The 22,514-nt window shown below is 41.2% G+C and overlaps 1 protein-coding gene across 4 annotated transcripts in view; it reads left to right on the top strand.

Moving 5' to 3' along the window:
• DCLK1 (doublecortin like kinase 1) overlaps nucleotides 1-22,514 on the top strand; it is a 357,933-nt gene that overhangs the window by 174,781 nt on the left and 160,638 nt on the right. For all 4 annotated transcript variants that reach the window (XM_032294456.1, XM_032294457.1, XM_032294458.1 and 1 more), the window contains exon 4: nucleotides 8,555-8,654. In XM_032294456.1, the coding sequence (XP_032150347.1) occupies nucleotides 8,555-8,654 (100 nt within the window). The remainder of the gene's footprint in view (nucleotides 1-8,554; nucleotides 8,655-22,514) is intronic.

Here is a 22,514-nt window from a genome sequence, read left to right as displayed (position 1 = left end):
ATGAATAGAATCAGGGCTCTTATTAGAAGTCCCAGGAGGTCCCTTGTCCCTTCTACCTCGTGAGGCTACAGTGAGAAAGCAGGCCCTTACCAGACACCAGATCATCTGGTGCCTTTATCTTGAACTTCCAGCCTCCAGGCTGTGAGACATAAATACCAGCTGTTCATGAACCATCCAGTCTATGATATTGTTGTTATAGCAGTCTGAATGGACTAAGAGACACATTTTACAAAACAGAACGGGCTCACACCTGTAATCCCAGCACTTTGGGAGGTCATGGCAGGCAGATCACCTGAGGTCAGGAGTTCAAGACCAGCCTGATCCACATGGAGAAACCCCTTTCTCTCCTAAAAATACAAAATTAGCCGGGTGTGGTGGTGTATGCCTGTAATCCCAGCTACTCGGAAGGCCGAGGCAGGAGAATCCCTTGAACCCAGGAGGTGGAGGTCGCAGTGAGCCAAGATCGCGCCATTATACTTCAGCCTGGGCAACAAGAGAGAAACTCCACCTCAAAAAGAAAGAGAACAAAATGTTAGTATTTAGAAAAACAGGCTAGATAATAAAAGATGAATCACTTAGAATAGATTGCAGTCTGCTTAGATATGTCTGAATCCATGAAAGATGATGAACCATGCATAAAATGTGCCTTTGGGGTCAGAGAGTATGTTCAACAGCAGGCTGCAATTGCTGATGTCCATGTCAACTACAGCAGCTACGAACACATCCAAGGAGGAAACACACTTTCAATTCCGTAATTGACTTTTTCTGATTGACCAGCGAACCAAATTGCTAGCATTTCAAAGGAGAGTATTTCTTTTTTTCCATTTCTTTAAAGCATCGGCCTGTTAGTTTGAGTATTATCTCCTAGCCTATTCTGAATTTCAGCAGTATTATCCATTTTTGCAAAAAAAAAAAGTCTTAGAGCTTCATGTTTTAAACTTGTAGAGAGTACTTTGAGGATCTTTATTTTCTTCTTTCTGTTAATTATTATTACTTTACTAATTTATTTTTTATTCACATATTTTCCTCTGGCCAAGAGCCAGAGTTTCTTTAAAGAACTTTTTTTTATCAGAAGCTTCTAGCCATAAGAACTAGAGTAAAATAAATTATCACTTGCATAAATTTATCATCAAAGAGTGAAAACAAAAATTACAGGAAGGGATAGAGAATGTGTTTTTATGACAATAACATAACACATTTCTAATATTTGGCTATAAAACTAATTGTGAACATATTTTAGAACCAGAAACATATGGAATTACATGATTATAGGACAGAAAAATTCACAGTGGTTGACTTATAATATCATGTGGCATAAAAATACTCATTGCTAAGAGTGGAGAGAAGAAGCCAAGTATGGAATGAAACTGGAAGAGGAACCTCCTCGCAATTCAGTTTTGGCAGGGTGAGGAGCCCCATATGTGCCAAGTTTTAACTGAAAGCTAATTATAATGGTCACATTATGAATTGTGCAGAAAGAGGAAGGTTGTTAACTTGGCGCCTTAGATACATAGGTAACTAGGGTTTTTTGTTTTTTTTTTTTTAAGTATAAACATTCCTTTTTGGTAAGGACCATCTCATTAAAATGCTAACCCCAGAACATTTAAGCCTACCATCTTTAACTGGTATCAAGAAGTTTAAGAAATTATAAATTAAGCATTTAAAGAAAAAGAAAGTTAAAACAGAAAGAATGTGCCATACTCAAAGATTCCAATAGATGGAATGAATGTATTCATTTTTACTTCTGTGATGGTTTATGATCTTACTTAAAATATATTATTTAAAGGGGTGACAGCAAAATATTGTGGTGTCTCTGATACAATGAGAAACACCTGATAAAGACACAATGACTTCTGTGGCTTCAAATACATCCAGGGCTGCAGAGATATCCCCTGTCTTGTTTGAAGAGGGCGCTCTTGTAAAGAAAATATCCTTGCCAAGGCTCTGCTGAGAAACTGGCCCCACTCCCTGAAGTCAGCGTCACCATGGAGATCTTATTCCAGTGAGGGGGAATGGATTCCACCGTCCTGCTTTGGAAATGTGTAAATAGCAGATGCTTTTATTGCCTTTGTTTGAATATCTGCCCTTGCAGAGCAACTCAGGCCGGAAGCTCAGAGGAGAGGAAGTCCATATTTGTCTGTAGCGTTTGTTTCCTCCGTAAACAGCTTAGTCTCTCGGGATGATTGTGGGTAATGACAAGTTAATGGAAAAGATGTGAATTCAGATTTCACATGATGAGAGTCAGAAAAAGGAATATGTCTTCCTTGAGCCAAAGAAATAATTCAAACTGCCTTCTTTTAAAAAGGGGAGTTTTATTAGACACCGTTTTTATTATATACTATTAATGTACAATATATGTGGTAACTATTGATCATAATTATTTTATCAGCTGAGATTTATAATATGCAAATGTGAGGGTGCGTGATCGACTCATTTTCCTACAGCTTGGTAGTTAAATTCCGACTGCGTTCAAATTCCTAGTGATGTTCTGTTTAACCTGGCTAAGGTTTTTTCATCTGTAAAATGGGGATACTGATAGCAATAAACTATTGTCAAATAGAGTTTGTCTCCTTCATCGTCGAAAGGATTAAGTGTTATCATGTATAATGAAGATGAAATGTAGTAATATGTGCGGACTATTCCTGTTGGTATATCATACCAAAAAGTGAATTTTCATATTTACTTTGTCTTTATCATATAATTTATCCTTTATCACATAATAAATGTGGTAAAGCATATTAGAACCAATACAGTAACTGATAAACAAGAGAATTTAAGTCACTCATCCAAATTCATGCAACAGTTATAGCAAATACGGGCTCAGAACCCAGGTATCCTGACCCTCGTTCAAGGGCTTTTTCCAGCGCATCTGGCAATTATAATTACCCGTGTTTTTTGAGGTATTGTGGGTATGGCATCGTGTTAAGCACCCTCACAGAAACTCTCATGCAATAAATTGACTGTTTTTCTTTGGAGTTAGAAAAACATTCAACACTGGAGTTAGATTTCCACATAATAACCAAAACACTAAGAAAAAACTGAAAATTAGCCAACAGAATATTAAGTGTCCTGCACCATAAAGATAACCTGGCTTGTGAATTGCATATATTACACATACAGTATCTTTTGCAGTGGAGGATATTTCAACAGAGAACAGTTTTCTGAGGAATAACAATTTCTGGTTCTCACAAAACTAGAAGTTGGTGACAGAGATCTCAAGAGGCCCTGAGTTAAGACAGTGGTTCCTAGCACATTTGTGATATCAGGTGAATACGCTTGCAAATCACTTTTCACAGCATCATTCTGTGGAAGGCTAATGGAAATTATAGGCATAAACCCTGTCCCACCTTTGTGTTAGCAACTTCCACCAGCTACGTACCAATTCTTTTGTGCAATTCAAAGTGTACTTTTCATCAAAATAATGATACCGATAGAATCCTTATTCTCAAAGCAAGAAGAGGCACCCATTTGCTACATTTTCTTCAAATCAACTTAGAAAAGAAGCACGTTGGTATAAAACCCAGGAGCTACAAGCTGTGTGTTTGCTTTTTTCCTTTTCTTTTCTTTTTATGAGATGGGGTCTTGCTCTGTCACCCAGGCTGAAGTGCAGTGGCACAATCTCGGCTCAATGCAACCTCTGCCTCCTGGGTTCAGGCAATTCTCTTGCCTCAGCCTCCTCCTAAGTAACTGGGATTATAGGCATGCACCACCACACCCAGCTAATTTTTGTATTTTTCCTAGAGACAGGGTTTCACCATATTGGGCAGGTTGGTCTCGAGCTCCTGACCTTGTGATCCACCTGCTTCGGCCTCCCAAAGTGCTGGGATTACAGGTGTGAACGACCGTGCCTGGCCATGTTTGCTTTATTAAACCTTTTTAAAAATTTATATTATGTATGTACCCAATGTATACTTATTTAGAAGTAAAAATACATTTGGGCTAATAAAAATAGCTAAACTTTATTGAAGACTTATTCTCTTTGGAGTCGTCATCTCAACTCATCTTAAAACAACTGATATGATAAACTGAGACACAAAGAGATTAACATCCAAGTGGAAGAGCTGGGGTAACTCAGAAGCTGGGCTCTGTTGACAGTGCTGTGCTCCTGGGGAAGAGCCTAAGCAGACATCTCCATGGTACCAGAAAATGGCACCCAATGGGAGACACTGCCTTTGTGCGGACTGAAGTTAGGAACTATAGAAACAGGACTCATTTCAAGATAGCTGATTGAGGTTTCCTGACTTGCCCAAGTCAGTGATGGTGGCTGAGCAAGGGCTGCAGTGACAGCACCTGTCTCCAGCCTTTGACAAAACCACTAGAAGGTAATGTAATTTCCTGTCTGCTGAATTGCTAATTCACAACAGGAATTATTTGGATTGTAAGTCTGTAAACATATACTGGAAAAGAAAAGGTGATGGATAAGGGCAGCCATATTCTCAAGACCTAGCCCAGTGACTGGCAAATAATGGCACTCAGTAAACAGGTATTGATCAATGAATAGTTCAGAACAGGGATGAGTCACTTTGGATTAGAGTGGATAGAGAAGGTAGGGCTTGAATCTGCAACTGAGCTATAGGCCATAGGAGGGATTTGAACAGTCAAAAGAGTAAGATAGGATACAAAATAGAAAATAAAAAAATAACACATAGGTAGGAAAGGACAAGCCCCTTTTTAGAGAAAAACAGGTAAAGCAGATACATTGAAACATGTTTCATGTTAGGACATATCCATTCATCCTTCCATCCATCCATCCATTCATCCTTCCATTGTCCATCCATCCAACAAATGCATATTTAAGTATCAAGCACCACGTCACAACTAAAACAACTGGAAGCTTGAAAGGTAGGCTGGGGCCAGATTTTGAGATATCTGGAATGCCAAGCTCAGAAAGTTGAACTTTAACTTGAGGATAGTAAGCCATGGATGGCTTTCTGAGCCATGAAGAGAGAGATTGAAAATTTGCCAAGGAAGAGTAGACTGACAGAATTAAATAGGATGGATTGGACAGAAAGGAGGTAGGGCTGAGAAAATCCAGAAAATCCACTAGAGTGATATGCCAGGGTCCGCAGGCAGGAGGATAAGCTCTGGACTGACTTGGTGCTGGGAGTAAAGGAGAGGAGGGTGGGGAAAAGGCCTGGATTTGAAAGTTAATGCAGGGGCAGAATCTCTGACCATAGTGAAACCTCAGAGAAGAGTAGGCTCTGACAACACCAACTCTCCTGGGAGATGCGGGACAATGGAGGTGGAACAGAAAAGCTTGGAAAGGTGCTTCTCCATAGGTTGGATGTCTCTCTTTTCTCACACTTGACGCTTCTCCCTTTGCATCTGCCCTGTGTCTAATCGTGATGAATGCTTCCAACATCTGACACCTATTGAGCAAAGAATTCATGGCAGAGTGGCCAGTTGCCACTATCCCATTGTAACAAGAAGCGTGTTTTTCATCCATAAGATGAACTTTGAAAAAAAAAAAACAAACGGTAACTACACTGAATCTTTAGAACACCAGGTTTCAAAGGGAGTAACACTGCATAGATAAATAAAATCAGATTATTGTGCAAAACATTGGTTTTCAATTCCTCCACCTTTTCATAATTCCTTGATATCAGAATGTACAGTAATGCCTCAAGGAAAATTCTCAATGTACATTTGTCTAGAGAAGAGGGTTATTATCTTTCTTGTTAGTTGGAATACGTTAGGGCTACCTCTGTATCAGTGATAGAGTATGTGAGAATGGATAATTGAAGTGCGTTGAAGTGCACAGATTATCCTAAATTCATCTTCAGGATAACCTTGTGTTTAAGTCTCCTTTGCTATTATCTCTTTAAGAAGACTTCTAATAAGGAGCAGTTTTATAAAGCTGAATTTGATCTACTGACCGTACCTACCTTTTCCAATGGGAAGTTGTGACCAGGAAAGTGGTTACATGATGTAGAACAGAAATCACAGAAAACAAGAGTTCCTGCTAGTTCAACACATTCTTTCATTTCAACCAGTGAAGATTCAGAGGTAAATGAATGCATGCTGCTTGGCACTGAAGCGACTTGCCCCTGCCTTTTTGTGCTCGGTGATGACAGTTACTTTTCTCTAACAATCATTGCGCTTCTTTTATATTTTTGGAGTCTCGGTGTTGGAAAGAACATCGAAAGTTCATCACGTTTCATTTCCCACTTGCCAAAAAAACAAACAGACCTAAACTGCCCAAGATGGATCATCATCTGTTCTGCTCTTTAAGTCTCAGACTTGGAGAATGGTCATCAGTAAACTGAGGGAAGAGCGTTGGCTAGCAACCTGCTTAAAACCTGTTGTAGTTTTGATGATAGTTATTTGTCCATGTAGAAGTGGCATGAAACATGCACACACTGATGAGTAGGATGTGGTTAGCAATCAGATGTTCTCAAATGCAAATGGTGGGAATGTGTTTCCTTTAAAAAACAGTATTTTTCATCGATCAGAGATACATCATCAAAATGTTTGATGCAGAGTAGGCCTATCATAAATGTTTGAGTGAGTACATCAGTTGGCAATGAAATATTTATCAGCCGCAGAAGCATGGCTGCCTAGGAGCAGAGTGGGTAACTGTTCTTTCTTTCCTGTGCTCCCAGAGATCTTTCCACCTATGGCCATCAGCCCAATTCCAAAGAGAACTCTGAGGAGCACTATCTGTCTGTATGAGGCTGTGTGAGAAAAAAGGTCTGGAATCAAATAAGTTTTGGAAATACTGGATTTTTCTATCTCTTCTTGACGCCATGGTATACATTAGAACATTAAGGATTTTGAGAAGTTTGGAAACAAATATTTTCTAAATCCGTTTGGCTTTAGAACTCTTTTTTGCACAAAATATTAACTATCCACATTTTAGGAGATACTGCTCTTTTGGGTTAATTGTTCACATTTGGGCAGAGATCATGATTTCTTCATTTGTGTATGTCTGTGCCAGATGCTAATTGGCATGTGGTAGGCATTCAGAAAAGACTTCCTGTAAATGAAATGTAAAATGAAAATGGCCATGGGGGGTGGATTGGGATGATGCTGGAAGAAGTTATGGTGTCATGAAGGTAAAGATGAACAGGACTGCGTTGGAGTCAGAGAAAGAGGAGTGACATGGAGAGCGGGTTCTGAAGTCAAAGGGTCTGCTTTTATACCAAGTAGAATATCAGAGCTTCTGACATCACTCTTGAAGCCCTTCAGTTTATCTTCTTCAGTAATTATAGCGTCCCTCTTAAATACCCTGTGTTTTTAAGCTTTCACAGGCCGACTAAATACTGACAACCGTGGATATACCTTATTCATGCTTAATGTTGATTACCAAACGGTTAAAGAAATTTCTTTTTAAAAACTGCAGCCAAGTGATTATTTAGAAAGAGACATTATTTGGAAAGACACTCTGAAGGCCACACATCATTGCATTTGGGGACTCTAAATAATGCTGTGTTCTCTCAACTTATACTCTGCGTTTTACAGCATATGTGATATATCAGAGCAGTATTCCCGGGGACTGACAAAAAAGCAGAACCTCAGAGGTGCCCACAGAGGAAACTGCAGACAAATCAGAGAGGAGCTCATTGTAAACACAGGCCCAAACAATTGAGCACTCCAGAAAGGTTTGTCTCTGGTCCTCAAATATCCAGGGGAAAATGCTATTACAACGTCTATTTCATACAGCTCTGAGTGGGTGCCTGCAATTGGCCATCTTATGATTCGCCCAAGTGGTCAAAGGAAATTGAAAGCAGATAGAAATCAGCAGTGTTCCTAGTGTTGGTATTACACATAATGTGAACAAAATATTACGTAGTCTATCCAAAGTTTGAAAATTATTCATTCTGATCACAGTTACTTGCAAAAATGACATTTAGCTCTCTTAAAGTTCTCATTGGAGAGTAAGTTGAGTAAATATCAAAAGGTTGCCTTAAAACTTGTCTTTTACATGACAAGAAGAAGTTGGGTGGCCTTGGAGTTTTAGAGTTTGCCAGAGCTTGGGGGTGGGCACACACTTAACCATCATCTCTCTATCTAAGCCTAAGCAATAGCTTAATTTATTTATTATTACTTTTAAAAGAGTTCCATTTTTCTTACAACCAGAAGTAGGATGGGCCTAAAGGAGATGATTATGTTCATATTAAGAGAGAAATATTTTTCTTCAGTGATTATCATGTGTGTATGATGGCATCAATTACTAAACATACTTGTTGTTAAAACCATATGCTGGCTTGTGTTGCTATCGAGGACTATTACATTCCAGAGAGGAAAGGGCCGCTGCACCTACTCTATTATGGAAACAAAGGGCTGTTACCTCAGAGCCTATCTATATACCAAGTAATAAATGTGACAGTTGCCGGTTCTATTTTTCTTATCCCATCTTCCTGCAGAACTGAAATGGAACATGTTTCTTACTAGTAACAGATGCTCGAACCCCTCTTTTGAAATTCCTCTGGAGAAGCTGCCCTGTTGATTCCATTAGGTGGGAAGGGGCTTTATGCAGATGTCTGCTGTGGGGTTGCATTGTTGTAATTGCTGTTCTACCACCCTTGCTGAGTGCCATGCTTTTCTCTTGTAGGTGATGTGCCTTCAGGACTTTTTTGGTGATGATGACATTTTTATTGCATGTGGACCGGAGAAGTTCCGTTACCAGGATGATTTCTTGCTAGATGAAAGTGGTAAGGAAAAAAAAAGTTCAAAACCAGGGGAAATTTGAGGCAGCTTTCCAAAATGAGCTGCACCAGGCCAAGATTATGTCAACTCCAAAGCTACCAAATCAGTTTCAGATTCTCACGCAGCGTGTCTTTTTCTGTATCTTGAATTTCTTTGATTTTTTTTTAAATATGGAAAACAGATGAAATGAGAATTGGAAAGGTTAAATCATTTAGAAGAATAAGTTACTCATGGTTCATTTATAACCACTTAATACTTAAATTGATGTTACATAGAAAACAATGGCGTAGATTTCTACATTTTTTATTATATATTTTTTTCGCAATTTTTAGCTGAGGAATTTGTCATCATAAAATTATTTAGGATGTTTCTAGGTTCAGCTTTCATGTGGCTTCCTTTAATTCCTAAGTGGGCAAGTTGTTTTTCTTTTCCTTTAAATACTGTAGAATTCATGTGTCATTAGCATCTGTGAAGTATTAGAAAACAGAAGGTAGCTTCTTTCCACCAACAAACTAAATGTGCTGCTCTGCAGTTGATAAAGAGGGGACAGTCATAAAGAGGGAAAGGCATGTCTTAGGAAATGAATATGAAAGCTGGTGACTTTAAGAATGATTTTTTGATACTATAAATCATCTGAGAATCTTAGCACTATTACAGGTAAGATTGTTGTACCGAAGATTATTATACCCCTTCCTTTGATAATATTACTCTAATTTAATTAGGTGAGTATTGCATACTTACAATGCAAATTCTGTCTAGTTGGAAATGCTTTTTGAAATGATAATGAATCTTTTGCTTAGATGAGTGCAGAAAAACAAATCAGTGAGCTTTTGAAACAGTGGCTGAGCAACACCTGAACACTAGCAATGATGGAGAACGTGATGTGGTGTAGTGGCCTCACCCTAACACTGCAGATGTGTGTTAATGCGTAGCACCTATGTCACAGGTATACATACATATTATCAGTTACCTGCATTTAGAAACTAGAGTTCTTTCATTTAAAAATGACTTAGAGACTGGGTGTGGTGGCTCACGCCTATAATCCCAGCACTTTGGAAGGCCAAGGTGGGCAGATCACTTGAGATTAGGAGTTTGAGACCAGCCTGGGCAACATGGTGAAACCCTGTCTCTACAAAAATTAGCTGGTCCTGGTGGCGCACGCCTGTAGTCCTAGCTGTTCAGGAGGCTGAGGTGGTTGGATTATCTGAGCCCAGGGAGGTCAAGGGTACAGTGAGCCCTGATTGCACCACTGTACTCTGGCCTGGGCAATAGAGCAAGACACTGTCTTCAAAAACAAACAAACAAACAAAAAAAGACTTAAGGTGTGTAGGGATAAGAATTTTTAAAATTACCCCTTTCTCATGAAAGCTTCAAACGCCCAATCAGAATAAAAATAGATGTGTCATTTGAAGAGATTTATTGTGGTTCAAGGACCCTAACTAGAAGAGTGGTTTGGCATCCCTTTTTCTCTAAATAAGTTGACTCTAAATACATTCCATCTTTATTTCTGATCTACTTGCCCTTTGAGGCACCAATTTTTGTAAATAGATCACAAGTATAGTGTCCTCAGGGAATGCCTCCCCACACCACCGTTTTAAGAACAGCTTTGCCATTGTGTAGAACAGGTGAAAGTCAAGAGTCAGACAGAAGAGCTGACAGCACGGCTTTGAGAAAAATAAACTGCCCTGACTTTCCATTTAAAGAAAATAGCTGCTTGTGATAGAATGGCTTGAGAGACCAGATGCATTCTGAAATGAAAACCTTTGTTGCTTTGATATAGAAAACAGCCTGTCAAACTCGACCTGGAATACAGCTCTTTTTCAAACCAGCAAGCAGAGTGGGCCAAGCTGGCCACAGCTTCCAAGCTCTGAGGTCTCTGTCTAGGCCTCAGATGGACTTGGGGCCCCTTCTGTGTGCTCACTGGGCTAGGTGAGCTCACACAGCTGGGCTTCCCCTCCCCAACAACCAATGCGCAACTACTCCCACGCACCTGCCATGATGGGCTGGTAGACTTTCTGAGAAGTACAACAAGAAAATGCCAGAAAATCTTTTGCTACTTCCCCTTCGAATTATTTCTCATTAAAAAGAATGAGATTTACACTGGAGGACTCACATGCGATCACACACACACACGCACACACACACCAGAACACCTTCTCCATCTTTTGTGGTTTGACCCGGAGAAGGACCACTTCAAACCACTTAGCTGAGAACTTCACATCCCTTCCCTGGATGAATAATACCCTAACCCTTTCTTGGTGTGAAATACATTTGCTGAGTAACCATGTCCTCCCCCATTCCAAAAGAAACACGTGGATATGGAAGGAAGGGGGCTCGAATAGAAAAACGATCTAAATTGAGATTTTACTTCCTTGGATGAACTTACCCCAAGACTAAATTCACACGTTGACAACTGCAATTTTCCTGTTGCTTGAACAGCATGTTCTAGTGCTAATGAATTAACATTTGAATCTTTTTTAAAGTGCTCCGAGCATGATTTTGCCCAGCTTATCTGCACTTGCTAAATGGTATTTGCACATTGATGCTTCATTTGGCCTTTTCCATAGTAGTTTCCTTAAAGGGGCGTCAGTGGGGGTACAGACATCTTCAGAATTTACTACTCTTGCCCTGCGCAGGGCTGTGCTTGATTTAAGGTGCCAAGAAGTGGCCTTTTGCCACAAGGCGGCACTTTTATCTTTTCAAATTAACCTGGCTCCCAGTGAGTTCGGGATTTAGCAATAATACATCCCCCTAATTACTGCTAGGAAATCTCTTAAGGATGTCTCTGAAGGTTCATCCTGGGAGGAGATTTGCCATTATAGACGAATATTTCATGGGGCCACACTGGAGACAGATCAACACAGGAAACTTCCAGGGAGTCTCCTTCCTCCCCTAAGTTTGCACATTCAGAAAATAACACCTTCCTTGTTCTGGTTCAGAATGTAACCATTTTAGCGATATCGTCATCAATCAGTGGAGTCTTAGCACCTTGGAGATGGTGGCTAGAGCACTATAGATAGAGACAAGCAGAGAGGCCAGCAGATCCTTCCCTTGCTGTCTAATTTAGAATGATGAAATATAGGCAGGGAAAATGTCACACTGGAGACAGGAAGCCCAGCATAGTTTTGCTTCTGTGTCAATGACAAACCGACCAATTTGTGATCTGGTACCATTTAACAGTGATAGGGTTTTGTTGAGAAAGGATCACCCCACGCCTGGGAGGAACAGTGAACTCCTTGGGGATGAGCCTAACACTGGATGTCAATTATTGTCCAATCCCCCAGCCTCAAAGCCAGTGTCCCCATTCTGCTTGGTCAGTTCCTTCAGCCACTCACTCCACTGCCATCCGGAGCCTTGCCCCCACCATACCTGCCACCTGCTCGGGAGTCCAGATATCAGTCATTCTCTCTTTCAACTTTTCTCAGATCTTTCTAGTTTTTTACCAACCAGTTCCTATGTGCTCTTGATTCCGATGTTAATAGGCATTACCTTCAACGCCCATCGTTTTGCCTAGATGTTGGATTAATTTCCTAGGGCTACTATAACAAAGTACCACAAACTGGGTGACTTAAAACAACAGAAATGTGCTAGCTCACAGTTCTGAATGCAAGAAGTCCAAAATCAAGGTGTTGGCAGGGCAGTGCTCCCTCTGAAGGCTCTAGGGAAGAATCTTCCTCGCCTCTTCTGAGTTTCGGATGACTGCCAGCAATCCTTGGCTTGTGGCAGCAGCATCACTCCAGTCTTCACCTCCATCTTCATGTGACCTTCTCCATGCATTTCAGTATAATTTTCCTCTTCTCATAAGGACACTAGTTATTGGATTAGGGCCCACTCACATTCAATATGACCTCATCTTAGCTTGGTAACATCTACAAAGACTCTATTTCCAAATAAGATTCATTCAAAGGTACCAGGATTAGTATTGGAACATATCTTTTGGGGAACAAAATTCAACCTAAAAAAGACAATTGGTGGGAGCTGTTCAGATTTTATTTGAATTTGGGTTACAAGTAAACTAATGTTTATTAATTTGTTTGGATCTGTCTTTAGATGTTTACAGTTATAGCATTATATTTGTTAGTAGAATACATCAACAACAGAGCTGTGGCTGCCCCTCATCTGACCCTTTACAGTTAGGGTTCCTCGCCTTGTGGATCTTGGGAATGCTGTCAGACAGTCTGAGAATTTTAGCAGTGCATTTGACAGAGCCCTTCTTGAAATCCCTTGGACTAAGACAAAATGTATAGTGAATGGCATAGGTGGTTGTATTTTCAATTGATTGATCTTCTCTGGGCAAAAGGCACTGATTTATAGGCTGATGTCAAATGTGCCGGAGGAGTTCTCTATTAGGATTGACCTATCTGGCCCCTGAAGGTAGGGATTGTGTTTATTTTCTGAGAGTGAACAGATTTCACACCACAGCGTTCTGTTTTGGAGTTGATACGGTTTAGCACGGTTATCAGTGTCATTTAGAGGCCAGGTGGCCCACACCTGTAATCCCAGCACTTCAGGAGGCCGAGGTGGGTGGATCACAAGGTCAGGAGATCGAGACCGTTCTGGCTAACACAGTGAAACCCTGTCTTTACTAAAAATATACAAAATTAGCTGGGCATGGTGTCATGCGCCTGTAGTCCCAGCTACTCAGGAGGCTGAAGCAGGATAATCACTTGAATCTGCGAGGCAGAGGTTGCTGTGAGCCGAGATTGTGCCACTGCACTCCAGCCTGGGTGACAGAGCGAGACTCCATCACAAGTGTCCTCTAGAGAGCATTCAAGCTGTGTGGATTCGAACCATCTGGGAGGAGAGTTAATGTGGTCAGAGATAAGATGAGGATTTGAAAAGGTTCTAACAGGGTGGATTGTATTTAACCAGAGAAAATTGAATTCATATAAACAAAAAAAAGAGCCCTAGGGTGTGAAAAAAAGAAAGAAAAAAGCCAGCCTTGCAAGCTTACTTCGGAACAATGTTGGTTCCACAGTAGCACGTGTGAAATTTCTTTACTTGACTGCAGGCTTAGTGTGAGATGTTATGTGACATGGGTCATTTGTGTGTGGGTTGTAGGTGTATCACATACTATATTGTAAAATGTTTTTGTCCTTCTGATTGAAGATGGTAAATGTGAACTGAAATAAAAATTTAAAATTAAAAAAATATGTTAATATTCATAAAACTAAGTAACTATAGAAAAAATGCAAATGAGCTTTTAGATTTTTTGTATGTTTGTAGTGTTTACATTTCTGAAGTCATTAAAGCTCAAAACTGCAGGAAAGTTTTTGAGGTGTAGTGTGTGTGTGCGTGTGTGCATGTGTGTGTGTGCATGTGTGTGTGCGTGTGTGTGCGTCTGTGTATGTGGGGGGTGTGTGTGTGCGTGTGTGCCCGTGCATGTGTGTGCATGTGTGTGTGTGCATGTGTCTGTGCCCGTGCACGTGTGTGCATGTGTAGCGTTCCATCTCCAGGAAATACCAGCCCTGTTTCTGCCTGTACCAGACAGACGTGGGGTCCAGTGTTCTTCCTGGGTATGTGATTCTAGAATGGACATTTCCTCAGCTTCTCTTAAGGATCTCCATGGTGTTGGGTACCCAAGATCTGCTTGGTAAATATTTCTAGAAATATTGCATCCTGACCACTTTCCTGGGACTCATGTCCCCTAAATAAGGCAGAAGATACACCAGGCACCATTCACCACTGGGTTCTGATTACCTTCCTTAATTCTGGGTGATAAGAAAATAGGGCTAGAACCTATTTAGGTTGGTGCAAAAGTGATCACGGCTTCTGCCTTAAAAATAATGGCAAAAATGTGATTACTTTTGCACCAGCCTAATAGAATAGTAGGAACAGTATTGGCATAGTGGGATTGTGTTTAGAAGACACAGTCTCATCCAGGCTCTATGTCCTGCTTTCTGTGTGGTCTCTACATCTCCAAACCTGCTTCCTATTCCCTGAAACACCTTTTTTTCCCTGGGTTGTAATGGACCTCAAATGAGACAATAAATGTCAAAGCACATTCGAAACGGTGTTCCTTATTACCCAGTGAATGATGCCGGTGAATGACACTACAGCTGAAATATACCTGCTAGTGGATTGCAGTTGGACTCAGCCACATAGCTTCATTTGCGGGGCTTAATTGGAGGCAGATGACATCAAGATCTGCATTTGGTGCTTTTTGGAACCAGAAAGCGATTACTACTGCTTTCTTCCACTCCTAACTTTTGTTGCTATGGTGGAGGTGAGAGGGAATCAAGGCTCCTTTGAAGATATCCACTCTTCTCTAAAAGTGACAGTGTTCAGGAGTCCCAGCCCTTGGGAAACGCCTCCCTCTCTCCGTGCCCACGTTGATTTGGGTTAAAGAGATCTGATGACGCTGCTGCTTTGTCCTGAGTCTGGTGATGTTAGGAAACCAGAAGGTTAATGGGAGCACTGGAAGATGCTCACAGTCAGGACTAAGACCACACCTCCTCACAAGCTAGTTTTTGAGCTACTAAATCCATCCATTCTTTCACTCATACAGTCATTTATTCAGTAAGCTAACTTGCTATGTACCAGTCAGCATGCTAAGCATATGTACCTGCAGACAGTAGCACTTACATCACATGTAATCTTTCATATTAACTTTTTTTCTTTTTCTTTTTTCTTTCTTTTTTTTTTTTTTTTTGTTGGAGATGGACTCTCACTGTGTCACCCAGGCTGGAGTGCAGCGGCTTGATCTCGGCTCAGTGCAGCCTCTGCCTCCCAGGTTCAAGTGATTTTCCTGCCTCAGCCTCCCAAGTAGCTGGGATTACAGGCGTGCACCACCACGCCTGGTTAGTTTTTATATTTCTGTAGAGACAGGGTCTTGCCATGTTGGCCAGTCTGGTCCATACTGACTTTTAATATTGTTTATGTGTAAAGATGTCAGGGGATCTTAGGTAATGAACTTTGACCCAGAATACTAAATATTGCATATTATTTTAGTGGATTTTATCTCTTAGGAAGAATACTGTGGTAAAATGACTAGTGATTTACAATAAACAGACAACTCTTTGTAAATCTTAATTTTAATTGCATTATAAGGCCATTTTACATTACATCTATGGGCAGATTTCTTTGAGATGGATGGTACTTGTTGGTGCTAGAATATTTTATTGTTTCAGTAGATGTTAACTCTAGGAATGTACAGTTTTTATTTCAAAGAAACAGTATCAGGGCCAGGCATGGTGGCTCATGCCTATAATCCCAACAGTTTGGGAGCTGAGGCAGGTTGGATCACTTGAGCTCAGGAGTTCGAGACCAGCCTCGGCAACATGGTAAAACCTCATCTATATAAAAAATACAAAAAATTAGCTGGGCATAGTGGAGCGTACCTGTAGCCCCAACTACTTGACAGGCTGAGATGGGAAGATCGCTTGAGTCCCAGAGGTTGAGGCTGCAGTGAGCTGAGATTGCACCACTGCTCTCCGGCCTAGGTGACAGAGTGAGACCCTGTCTCAAAAAAACAAAAAAAATAAACAAATGAAAAACTATATAGCTATCTTGTTGAATAATTCCAAGTTTTTGTGGCTTTTCATTGTCTTATGAGAAAAGGATGTAAAATCTGGTATGATCATTCCGAATTTCATTGATTTGTAGAATTCAGCCTGATGTTTCAAATAGAAGGTTTGGGTGCTTTTGTCTGTTTTGTGTTCTGAATAGAGCATGTTGGCTAATGTGCTTTGCTCTCTGCAAGTTCCTATTAGCCTCTAAGCAGTGGAAAGGCCACAGGGGGTTCTGGAGACTTTCCCGACCATAGCTACCTTTTAGCTCATCCATAAATATGAAGTGTCCCAGAACATAGTGATTTTTCCAACTTAATCAACTGCCAAGCTTTGGATACATATAGAGTACTGTACTTTGGAGACAGAATCTAACTCAAGCTCAAACTACTTCCTTTGCTACACATAGATAATTTTCTACTTAGAAAATCAAGGCATTTTATAACACATGCAATCTTTTCTTTACATTTTCTCTTCTGGTCTTCATGGGCCTTCTTTTTCATTGCATTCAACAGTGACATATGAATTTTTGACATGGAAAAACCCTATAAAACATAGCATTGTATATGAATCCTGGGCACGAAAGGTCTTGGAGGTCATCAGCTTCCCCTCGGCTTTGATGTAGAAAGCCTCTCCACAGCATCCGACAGCTCTCCCATCCCCAGCTAGAACCCTTTGTTGATGATGGTATAAAACTTGATAAGAAGGCCAATTCCACTGTCCAGTAGTGCTCATTTTTAACAAGTTATTGAGCCCAAATTAATCTCTCTCCAGCTTGCATGTAGTCCTCCTAGTTCTGGTTTCCAGGGTAACAAATACCACTCACTGCCCTTGCTCTAAGGGGAGCTTTCCTTCTACCCCTCTCCTCATCGTCAGTCACTCTGCAAACTGTTACTTCTTTTCCTTCTAGACCAAAATGATCTGTATCTTTCCTCATCTTCTCTCCTGCTTTCCTCAACTTTCCAAGAAAAAGAAGAGTCTCCCTTCTTTCTAAAATCAGTGATCGTTTTCTGTCTTTGTCTTCTCTTTCTCTTTGTGACCTGGCCTTGTCAGTATTCTGTTCCTAGTGCTTTGTGGATTTGTTGTTTTACCCTCTCTATGGGGTAGGTAGGGTAGATCTCTTTTCTTTTGGCACACAGCCAGGCTGTTTCCTCCTATCCTAAAAGAGCCTCCGGTCATCTCTGTCATCTCGTCAAACCACAATACCTTTCTTTTTCTGCCAAACTGCTAAAAAATAATAATAAATAATGACTGTCCTTGAAGCCTTCACTTCCTCAACCTGATCATTTGTTATACTATTGTATAACGGATACATGGAAAACACTAGAATTATGGGGTTTTATCAGTTTTTTAAAAAAACTGTCTTCCACCATCCGTTTAGGTTTATATAAGGCTGGAATTTCCTCTCTTGGCACCGGATGGCACCTCAGCAATCCCAAGATTTTTCTGGTCCCTCCTAAGATAGCAAAAAAGTGTTGTGGACTCTTCTAGATACAAATTGCACCTTTATTCCAAAGTGGAAGTATCTAGTTCCACATGATAGTCATTCAAAATTGGAGTTCCGTTTCCACACCTAGCCAGAGCCCAATGTTGCATGCGGTGAGTCCCCTACTCTGAAGGACAAGGGAAGGGTTGGTGACTCCTCTCCTGTCCACTCCCTCCTCCCTGATGTTTTGAGCTCTCTAGGATTGGAATGGGGATGAGGTGGGTGGGACAGGGTGATGAGAAAGGAGAGGTGGAAAGTCCTTACTTGACTGTTCTGTTATAGGGTGGCTTCAAACTCTCTTGGCCACGAACTGTGATTTAAAGCTAACTTCCCTTTTGGGTGTTTTCATGGGTTCTTCAGGGACTCTCACTGGGAACATTCCGCTCTTCCTTATTGATGTAGTCGATTCAGTTTCTTCCAGATTTGGCTGAGTCTCTCTCAGTCCCTGTTTTCCAAAGCCCTCCCTGTTGGCCTCAGATGTTCCTCTTGGGAAGAATTTAAATTTGTTTCATGCCAACTCATGCCCTCAGATCCATCAGAACACCCATGCATCCTTTACCTCCAACAACAGGCCACCCAGTACAACCAAGTCTCCTTCAATTTTCTGCCAGAGGCTCTCAGGTGAAAGTCAAACACGTAAATACCAGTCTGTTATTTCTCTCTGTCCACAGAGGACACTGATCAAGCACTTAGGATCTTCCAGTGAAACCCCTATTGAGGTAAAGGGGAAAATCACCCCTCTTTTGGAATGATGGAATTCAAAGCAAGCCTCTCTCTTAAGGAATCCTTCTCATAGATGTGCTTTCTCTCCAATAACTTAAGCCTTTATCCTCAAAGTGGGTAAGAAGACTAAGTTCTAGAACTGTTTATATTTGCTTTGAAATTTCTGGAAGAGGATCCATCTCACAATTCACTTTGGTATCTGATACACATCTCCTTGGAGTCTGGGTGAAATTTTCATTTTCAATCATATTACATTTGCAACTGGATTCTATGCCCACCGTATGTAATGGTTCCACTAAGCAAGGATAATCTTCAAAGCACTAGATTCAATATTCTTTTTGTTTTTCTTCTTTATCCTCCTTGACTTCTTTGTAGCATTTGACATTTTTGATGATTCCCTCCTTGAAATTCTCTCCCCTTGACCCTTCATAGTTTCTCGCTGTCCTGGTCTTCTGCCTGTCCCCCTTTGAATATTCTTAAGCACCTTTCAGGTTTGCTTTTCTGTCGTATATCTCTTAATAATTGTTCCCTAAGATTCATTCATTTTTTTAACTTCATTACTCTCCATTCCTAGCCAAGTTAATCTACTTTAATGGGTTCGGCAACAATGGTTCTGGTAGACAGTGATGGTGACGAATGGCAACCAGATGATATGCAATAAGCAAAGCCTTTGAAGTATGTATAATTTTTCCCAAATTTACAATTAAGGAAATTAAGGCTTGCAGAGGATAAATAATTTGTTCAAGGCCACACAGCTAGTATTAAAGGCAGAGCTCAAACCCAAGTTTTTTTTTGTTTGACAATACATTCCTGACCTTTAACTGTACCTCCTTTAAGATATACATCTCTAACCATGACTCCTCTCAAGAGCTCCAGAATCATATTTCCAGCTTTCTCTTATGAACTTTCCTGTGACTATTCCACAGCCACCTGAAATTCAACACATTCCACAACGGAACTCATCATCTACTTGGTCAGCTTCATTTCTTCTTCAGTGTTTCCTGGATGAGCTCGTGGCATCAGCATTCTGAACACAAAGGTTTCAAAACATGGAGTCACCTTTTATTCACTCCTCACTTTCACTTTCCAAAGCCCATCTGTCCCCCTCCTTTCCAACGATACTGCCATTACCTTTGGTCAGTTCCTCACCATCTCCCACTTAGAGTCATGAAGATGCTTGAACTTTCTATCCTAGTTGCAGTTTTTCATCTTTCCACGCCATGTTTGAACACAGGTTGATCCTCTTGAATTAATTCACTTACCCAGCTCTCCACTGCCTACAGACTTCTTGGTGTGCATTTCTAGGGCGGTTGTAATCTGACTCAATTGTATCTTTCTAGCTGTTCTCACCCTTTATTCCTCCTCTGCCCTCTAGCCACAGTATTATTTGTGGGTCTCCCAAAAGCTATTTATTTTAGAAATATCTGCTTTTACTTATATTGTCTCATTAATGTGGAATGCTCTTCTTCCTCTTCTCCTTCCCCACCCACCACTCCATCTTGTCCTTTGAAGTTCAAGTCAACCATCACCATCCTTGTAAAGCCTTTCTCCATCTACTTGGAGAAGTAGTTACTTAATTTCTAAGCAGCAAAGCATTCAAGAGGTGACTTAGGTGCTATTAAAAGCATTTAAAAGAGAAACAGAGCATAAAAGTTTGGAAAATTTGCAGCCTGACAATGCTATAGAAAAGAAAATCCTACATTCTGAGGAAAAATTCAAGTGGCTGCGGAAATTTGCATCAGTAGCTAGGAGCCAAATTTTAATCCTCAAGACAATGGGGAAAATGTCTCCAGGGCATGTCAGAGGTCTTCACGGCAGCCCCTCTCATCACAGGTCCAGAGGCCTAGAAAGAAAAAGTGGTATTATGGGCTGGGCCCAGGGTCCTTGAGCTGTGTGCAGCCTAGGGACTTGGTGCCCTGTGTCCCAGCTACTCCAGCCATGGCTGAAAGGGGCCAATGTAGAGCTTGGGCCATGGCTTCAGATGGTGCAAGGCCCAAGCCTTGGTAGCATCTGTGTGGTGCTGAGCCTGCAGGTGCACAGAAGTCAAGAATTGGGGTTTGAGAACCTCTGCCTAGATTTCAGAGGATGTATGGAAACACCTGGATGCCCAGGCAGAAGTTTGCTGCAGGAGAGGGGCCTCATGGAGAACCTCTGCCAGAGTAGTGTGGAAGGGAAATGCAGGGTGAGAGCCCTCACCCAGAGTACCTACTGTGGTACCACCTAGTGGAGCTATGAGAAGACAGCCACCATCCTCAGACCCCAGAATGGTAGATCCACCATCAGCTTGCACCATGCAACTGGAAAAGCCACAGACAACTCAGTGCCAGCCCATGAAAGTAGCTCAGAGGGAGGCAGTACCCTGCAGTGTCACAGGGACAGAGCAGCCCAAGACCATGGGAACCCACCTCTTGCATCAGTGTGACCTGGATGTGAGACATGGAGTCAAAGGAGATCATTTTGGAGCTTTAAGATTTGACTACTCTGCTGGATTTTGAACTTGCATGGGCCCTGTAACCCCTTTGTTTTGGCCAATTTCTCCCATTTGGAATGGTTGTATTTACCCAATGTCTATAGTCCCATTGTACCTAAGAAAGTAATTAGCTTGCTTTAGCATAGGCAGAAGGGATTTGCCTTGTCTCAGCTGAGACTCTAAACTGTGGACTTTTGAGTTAATGCTGAAATGAGTTAAGACTTTGGGGGACTGTTTTGAAGGGATGATTGATTTTGAAATGTGAGGACATGAGATATGGCAGGGGCCAAGGGTGCAATGATATGGTTTGGCTCTGTGTACCCACCCAAATCTCATCTTGAATTGTACTCCCATAATTCCCACATGTTGTGGGAGGGACCTGGTGGGAGATAATTGAGTCATGGGGGTGGTTCCCTCATACTGTTCCCGTGGTAGTGAATAAGTCTTTTGAGATCTGATGGTTTTTATCAGGGGTTTGTGCTTTTGCATTTTCCTCACTCTCTCTTTGCCTGCTACCATCCATATAAGATGTTACTTGCTCCTCCCTGCCTTCTGCGGTGATTGTGAGGCTTTCCCAGCCATGTGGAACTGTAAGTCCAATTAAACCTCTTTCTTTTGCAAATTGCCCGGTCTCGGGTATATCTTTATCAGCAGTGTGAAAACAGACTAATACATATACACACACAGAGATATATAGAGAGATAGACTTATAAGGAATTGGCTTGTGTGATTTTGGAGGCTGAGAAGTCCCATAGTCTGTGGTCTATAAGCTGGTGACTCAGCAAATCCAGTGGTATAGTTCAGTCTGAGAATAAGGACCTGAGAACTGGAAGAACCAATGAGAAGTCCCAGTCCAAGGGCAGAAGAAGATGAAATGAGATGTCCCAGCTCAAGCAGTGAGGCAGAAGAAAGAAAGAGTGATTTATCCTTCATCTGCCTTTTGTTCTGTTCAGGCTTTTGTGGACTGGATGAGACCCACCTACATTGGAGAAGGTAGCCTACTTTGCAGAGTTCACTGATTCCAATGCTAATTTTACCCAGAAACACCCTCACAGCCCCCTCAATAATGTTTAATCTGGGCACCCTGTGGCCCATTCAAGTTGACACATAAAATTAACCATCACTGTTACATACCCAGTGGGTAGCAGAGTTGAAATTAAAACTGAGGATCCTGGACACTTTGTACTTTGTCTTACTTTATTGTAAGTGCCTTGAGAATGGTCCTGTGTATCATTAAAATATATATCCCACAGCACATATCAGGGTGCCCTGAACATAGTAAGGGCTCAGGAAATATTGGCTGAATTAATGGATGCAGAAGGAATCTATTCCATCTGTCAATCTTCAGATGCTTGAGGCCCATAGCCTGGTACTTCCCAAAACCTTCTTTTCCAGACAAAGTTTCTTCAACAATTTCTTTTAAGACCACCCTACTATCCTGGTTACACTTCTCTTGATATCCGCTACTAGATATTGATCAGCAATATCCTCCTTAAAATGGCACCTGAAACTGAGCATAGTAGTCCTTGGGGGGTTCAAAGAGCATTAAGAATATAAACTTATTTGATAGAGGCAGCAAACTTGCCCAAATAAAGCTTAAGAATAATTAAGGTTTCTCTTAACAATTGTCAAACAGTGCAGGCTCATGGTTAGCTTTTGGCCAGCTCAACTCCCTGGG

Source organism: Sapajus apella, unplaced genomic scaffold, assembly GCF_009761245.1.
Source record: "Sapajus apella isolate SASKATOON/1434 unplaced genomic scaffold, GSC_monkey_1.0 scaffold32, whole genome shotgun sequence".
Taxonomy (NCBI): Eukaryota; Metazoa; Chordata; class Mammalia; order Primates; family Cebidae; genus Sapajus; species Sapajus apella.
The sequence above is the reverse complement of the archived record's forward strand: the minus strand, read 5'-3'. Positions and strand labels throughout refer to the sequence as shown.